Source organism: Peromyscus maniculatus, chromosome 6 (assembly GCF_049852395.1).
Source record: "Peromyscus maniculatus bairdii isolate BWxNUB_F1_BW_parent chromosome 6, HU_Pman_BW_mat_3.1, whole genome shotgun sequence".
Taxonomy (NCBI): domain Eukaryota; kingdom Metazoa; phylum Chordata; class Mammalia; order Rodentia; family Cricetidae; genus Peromyscus; species Peromyscus maniculatus.
The window spans coordinates 72531694-72537826 of NC_134857.1; the positions used below are offsets into that span (position 1 = coordinate 72531694).

Genomic DNA, 6133 nt, shown 5'->3' on the forward strand with positions numbered 1-6133 from the left:
AAAATGGAAAAATGGCCACATCATTGGCAGAAATGGAGAAGTGGGGAGAGGTATAGGGAGATCTAATTATTTCTTGAATTATTGAGTTTTAAACACAAATGGGGCTTTCAAGTGTGTTTCTTTTGGTTTGGAGTTTAGTTTCCTTTTGAGACATGGTCCTGCTCTGTAACCTAGGCTGGTCGGGAACTCACAGTGTAGCCCATAGGTTGGCCTCAAACTTGGGCCAGTCCTCCTGCCTCAGCCTTGAAAGTGCTGAGATTACAGGCCAGAGTCACTATGTCTAACGAGGTTCTAATCCCGCGCTAGGAACTGTGAGTGGGAGGTAAAGATGAAACTGGAGAAGAGGGTTTGGCCTCATGTACCCAGGAGTCAATAGCAGAAGCTGGCAGCAGACTCTAGCACACATTCACACAATGCTCCACTCACATCTACTCTGCAGGTTTTGGGGTCCCCCTCAAAGGCATCACTCTATGTGACAGTCCTAAACGTCTTACTAAATAGTAAAGGCGACATGACTTGTTTCTAGATGAGGAAATGGAAGCTCGGAGGGGTGAGGGTTCTTGACAAAAGTACTGCAGTGATGTTATGGACCTAGGATTAGCTAAAGTGCTTCTTCATACAATCCCCAATATGGAAGACCATGTCTCAAAATAAATTTTTTTTTAAATCACCACTATTTATTAAATATCTTCAGTGTAGTATCATAGACAGCCCTGGCTCCTAGGGACCTTCTTGACAACTATTATCCATTCTTCCTTTTGAAGGGATTCTTCTGCTTATCTAACCTGAAGTGCAAATGGTCCCAGGCACGGAAATGACCTAGGAGTGTGGACCGACTTCCCCCAAAAGGAGATTACAAGGGAGAGGGAGAGAGGCCTGTTATGTCCCAGGGACGACAATGGGTGTGCCTGTGCCTGAGTCTAGGCAAAGCGAGTTGGGAACGCAGCAGGGACAGGCCGAGGCCTGCGGAGGGGCGGGGGCGGGGGCGGGGACCGGCCCAGCCTGAGTCAGGCTGAGGGGCGGGACCGGGACCAGGGTCGTCACTCCTGTCCCCGCAGTCGTCAGCCTCAGTCGCCTCCGGACCCCGCTCCTCACCAACTTGGTAAGCCTAGTTTTTGAACTTTTAGATGTTTTTCCCGTTCCTCTTCAAAGAAAAGAACAAAGGGCAAAGCTACGCGTGCTCTTGGCCGGGTGTGTCTTGGACTAACGTGTGGACGTGGCAGAACATAGATCAGGAAGGAGAAACCGTGTAGGAGGCAATTAGAGAAGAGCGGAGGGCACGACGAAGCCCTCAAATTACACCCTAATGACAGCCCAGGGGAAGAAACGGGGATCTTTTTGTTCTCCCAGGCGAGATACGGTCTAGGGTTGGGTGCGGTCGCCTGACTGGCCTCGGAGCCCGGGTGGGTGCGGCCGCCGGAGTCCCTGGGCCGTGGGCCCCTGTGCTCAGCGGGCATCGGGGACCTCGGCCGAAGCCACCGATTCCAGGAAGGCCAGGAACTCCGCTGGAGAGCTGGAGACCTGGGGAAATTCTGTGCGGTGTCGCCAGGCGTTCGTGCAGATCAGAAAGTGAACGTTTCAGAACTTAGCCTTCCCGAGTTCTGGGGAAATCAGCTGCGGGAAGCCGCGGGCAAAGGGCCAAGGCACACATGCACAGAAACTGCAGCCTGTTGCAGCCCGCGGAAGCGCGGGCAAGAAAGTGGGAGGAAGCCCTCCCGGCCCGCTCCTTCCCTCTCCCCTTTACTCCCCCCCCCCTTGCCATCTTTTTTAGCCACACCCTGCATCACCTGCCTGTTTCCTCGTTTTTCTGACGTTCCCACTAGTTCACCCCCAAAGTCTGCTTCCCTTTGTCTCTCCAGTGAAGAGGATCAGCAGACTTGGGAGAGTGGCCCAAGTGGGTTTCTGCCCTAGCCTCAAGCTAAGCATAGATTTTGTTTTTTAAATGGTTGGAAGACAGTCGAAAGGAAAACGATCCCTTGTGATACATGAAAATCATATGAAAATCAAATGTATAAAGTGTACAGGCACCCCCACATCCTTATTCTTCATGTATTGTCGCCCTTGGCGCCAGACTACCGTGAAAGAGTCACAGGACCATAGAGAGCTAAAACTATTCACAGCTGCCCCTTGATTTAAAAAGAGAAAAGCTTGCAGACCCTGCCTTGGTGTGTCAATGTCCTATCACTTCCTACTTACTTTTTCCTCCTTCCCCTTTTCAGCACACAGGGAGGGGGTGCCTTGGGCCCAGCACCAACGGGTTGTGAGGTGGAGGGAGATGGATGAGACCCTGAACGCTGGAAGGAAGAGCGTTGGGGTTGGTTAAGAATGAAATAGTTAACTGGTGTATTTCGCTTGTTCCCGTCAAGGGGAGGCTTTCCTGGAATGTTGAATGTTTAGGGTGCGTTTTAAAAATTCTTTCAGTGTGTGTTTTCTCCTTGCTCTCACTGTTCCCATCACACAAAGGGGTGCTGGTGTGGAGGGTGTCCTTTCTTTCAGCCACTGCGCACAAGGGCAAAACCTTCCCACCCTTGCGATCTGTTCTACGAGGGAAGGGGACGCAAGCATCTGTAGGTGTGGAAGCTCGGTCAGAGCTGGGCCCCTCAGCTTGGAACCTTCTCCCCAGTCCAAGCCAAACCTTCAGCTACCACGTGACACACTAATACTAAGGCAGGGAGATTTTAGTTTTGATAGGAGGAGCATGTTGTGCAAACACTTGTTTCTAGGCTGTGGTGTTTTGTTTGGTCTCCAGGTCCTGAACCTACCAACACTTTTCTCTCCTTTAGTAAAAGTTCCCCCTAGGGGATTTTAAGTTCTTCAACATTGTGACTGTTGAAAAGAATTTGTCTCTAGAGGGTTCAGGTGCTCTGTTCCTAGGTGCAGCGGGCCACAGCAGTGCAACTTTGATGGTAAAGTACCTAAAGATAGGAGGTGCTAGGAAGGGAAACCAGGGGCCATGGGGCTGCTAGCTTTTGTCATCTTTAGCACGTGTTATTGCACAGTCTGAATGCTTTCATCTTTTGTATCCAGGGAGTGCATCTTAGAGAGAACTCAAAAGCTAAAATCCTAAGTTGCAATTGTTAACATCCATCCAAATTGTAGTTAATTAATATCAAGCAAGAAAGCTTCAGGGTGTGGCCTGGCGGGTGCCAAGAGATCCTGCAGTTGTGCTCTTATCCACCAGGGGGAGCACAACAACTCAGTTCTGGGTTCTGGGCTCAGATTTCTGAAGAATGACTCAACCCAGTAGAATTTCCTTTAGGAATTCTGCGGTGAGAAAAGCAGAGTCCTGCACAGGATTTGAACTGATGTTCTTCCTGGTACAGCCACAGCTTTGGTTCAGCTCTGCCATAAGAAATTCCAGCTACCATTCCTCTGGAAATGAGTGGCAGCTGGATGAAGCAAAGGCAGATGTCAGCAGAAAGAAACCTGGGAACCAAGAGCCTAGGGGTGATCTGCCATGGTATTTCCCCTCTCATGCCTCAGTTCTGTACAAGTAAAGTTAATGGTATACAGCTGTCTGTTTTAAACACACACACACACACACACACACACACACACACACACACACACACACACACAGAGTACATGTATGGTTTCACTAGTTAGGCCAGGTTAACCCAAACTCTTGATCCTCCAAGTATATGCATCCTCACACCCAGCTGAATATACTTCTGCACATCTAATATGTCCTCTCTCCATCTTGGTGCACAATTCCAGATATGCTGTTCATTTTTCTTCAGAGAAATGCACGGGTTTCAAGAGTTTGGTGTTACTTTAAAGGCATCTCGATCATCACAGCAGCCTCTCCATGCTCTTGGGGAACAGGTCACAGTAATCTCCCTCCGAAGTTCAGTGTGTGTGGGGGCGGGTGTACAGGTTATACACGTATTTACTTACACTGTCTAAGTGTATGTGGGTGTACAGGCTATGCATGTATTTACGCACACTGTCTGAGACTATTAGAAAAGTTTCTCCCTCGTCTGAACCATGTAGTGTTTTCAAGCACTAGGACTTCCACGTGGAGTGCCTTACCGCACCGGCAACACATACAGTGGAGCTACAAGAAAAAAGCTGTCACTTTCTGTGGTGTCTGCCCTTCTCTGGCCCCCTATAAATGGGCCAGACACTAAGAACCTGCTTCAACCCGAAACGAGGCGCCGTGATCCTCCAGCACTCTCCATTCTCCAGCTATATATGTAATGAGCTCCGCCTTTTTGTTTTCTTCAAAGGCAAAAATGTCCAAACCTACGGAGACTGAGCGATGCATCGAGTCCCTGATTGCTGTTTTCCAAAAGTACAGTGGGAAGGATGGGAAAAGCTGCACACTCTCCAAAACTGAGTTCCTCAGCTTCATGAACACAGAGCTGGCTGCCTTCACCAAGGTACCTGTCCCAGCCCCCATACACTGACTGCTCACTGAACAAAACAGGAGCCTGGCAGGATGGCCAAGCATGGAGGATCAGCCTCTGCCTCCTCCTTTTTAGCTCCAGGCCAAGGGTCCATTTCTCAGCCCTTGCTGAGTCCCTGGATCTTGGGGTGAGCCCCATGTGAGCCATAGCAGTTGCCTGGCACTGAGAGTGGCATGTGTAATGGCATGTGTCATAATAGAAGCACTTCAAATTTTATTCCCCCACCCCAAGACTGTAGGGCAGCCCTGTCCAATCAGGTTTTCTGCAATGAAGGAAATAATATTCTATCTTCACATAATAGTAGCAGCCACCAGTCACTGGTTATGACAGAAATTCATTCTACTTGAAATATGGCTAAGGGCTTTCTAAATTAATCTAGATGCAAATATAGATAGTGATGATTGTGTGTGTGTGTGAGAGAGAGAGAGAGGGAGGGGGAGGGAGAGAGAGAGGGAGGGGGAGGGAGGGAGGGAGGGAGGAAGGGAGGGAGGGAGAGAGAGAGAGAGAGAGAGAGAGAGAGAGAGAGAGAGAGAGAGAGAGAGAGAGAGAGAGAGAGAGAGACAGGTGGGGGATGAGCCTTCTCAGGCAGGACCTATAACTTTCTACCTGAAACCACTTATTTCCATAGGGTTTACATGTGGGCCTTGCACGAAACACTTTTACTAAGTTGAATAACCCTTAAAGTCACAAAAAAACAAAACAAAAAAAAACCACAGGACAAGGAGCAAGGAAGTCTGGGTTCATGTCCAGGTCTGCTGCTAAAGCAGATCCCTTCACCTCTTTGAATCTGTTACTTCATGTTGAAAAGGGGAATATTAATAACCCCTTTCCTGGACCTTATACTCTATTGAGAAGAAGATGTGGCAGCATATTTGAAAGCACTGCAGAAAGTGAAATATAAAAATGGCCTTGTCTTTGCAGAATCAGAAGGACCCGGGTGTCCTGGACCGCATGATGAAGAAGTTGGATCTTAACAGCGATGGGCAACTAGATTTCCAAGAGTTTCTCAACCTTATTGGTGGCTTGGCTATAGCATGCCATGATTCCTTCCTCAAGGCTTCCCAGAAGTGTATCTAACCCTCCCACTTCTCTTCAGCCACCAAGTCATCACATCCTCCCCCATCCACACCTGCACTGAGCCCACCACACCCACCATAACATGCAGCTCGTTCCTACTAGCAGAAATAAAATGATACCATTTTTTAATGTATGCTGAGAGTCGGTAGGTTTATGTGGGGGAGGGTGACTTATAGGAGGAATGTAATGGAAGCCGTTACCAGAAACTGCCTAGTAAACAGAGAAGATGTCTCTTGGGTGCACACAAAATCATGACCATTGAGTGATACAACCAGAGTCAGCTCATATTTCTAAGGTTGCTGGACAGAGGCCATTTGTTGCCATCATTCACTTATTAAATGTCTATGTCACAGGCTATGAGAATGCAGTCAGACAACCAATCTCCTGCCTTTGATTTCTAGTGGGGAAGAGAACTAGAACCAAGGGTTGTCCTGATAGGACAGATGTCCCAGGAAGGAAAGGTAATGGGCATGTCACAGTGACTGGATAGTGCACTGCTGCTATATGAAAGACAGAAGAAGCAAGCATTTCAAGGCTGAAGAGGACATTTCAGGAGAAGGAGCTGGGAAGGTTAAGGAACAGAATGGGGCAAGAGCTGTCAGTGCTTTGTGTTTGGTATGGACTTCCTCACCTATGACTGGCTTTAG

General features: G+C 48.6%; 1 protein-coding gene across 1 annotated transcript; it reads left to right on the forward strand.

The window, feature by feature from the left end:
* Positions 1 to 967: 967 nt before the first annotated feature.
* Positions 968 to 5619, forward strand: S100a11 (S100 calcium binding protein A11). The gene is made up of 3 exons (XM_006976191.4): positions 968 to 1102; positions 4230 to 4382; positions 5331 to 5619. Exons 2-3 carry the CDS (start codon positions 4236 to 4238, stop codon positions 5484 to 5486), a joined length of 303 nt encoding a protein of 100 aa, XP_006976253.1. The 5' UTR covers positions 968 to 1102; positions 4230 to 4235; the 3' UTR covers positions 5487 to 5619.
* The last annotated feature ends 514 nt before the right edge of the window (positions 5620 to 6133 follow it).

Excerpts from the sequence above, each read along its gene's own strand:
- S100a11 (XM_006976191.4), top strand. The coding sequence starts at position 4,236 with ATGTCCAAACCTACGGAGACTGAGCGATGCATCGAGTCCCTGATTGCT. Across the intron at positions 4,383-5,330 it reads AGCTGGCTGCCTTCACCAAG|AATCAGAAGGACCCGGGTGT; the intron begins GTACCTGTCCCA and ends TTGTCTTTGCAG.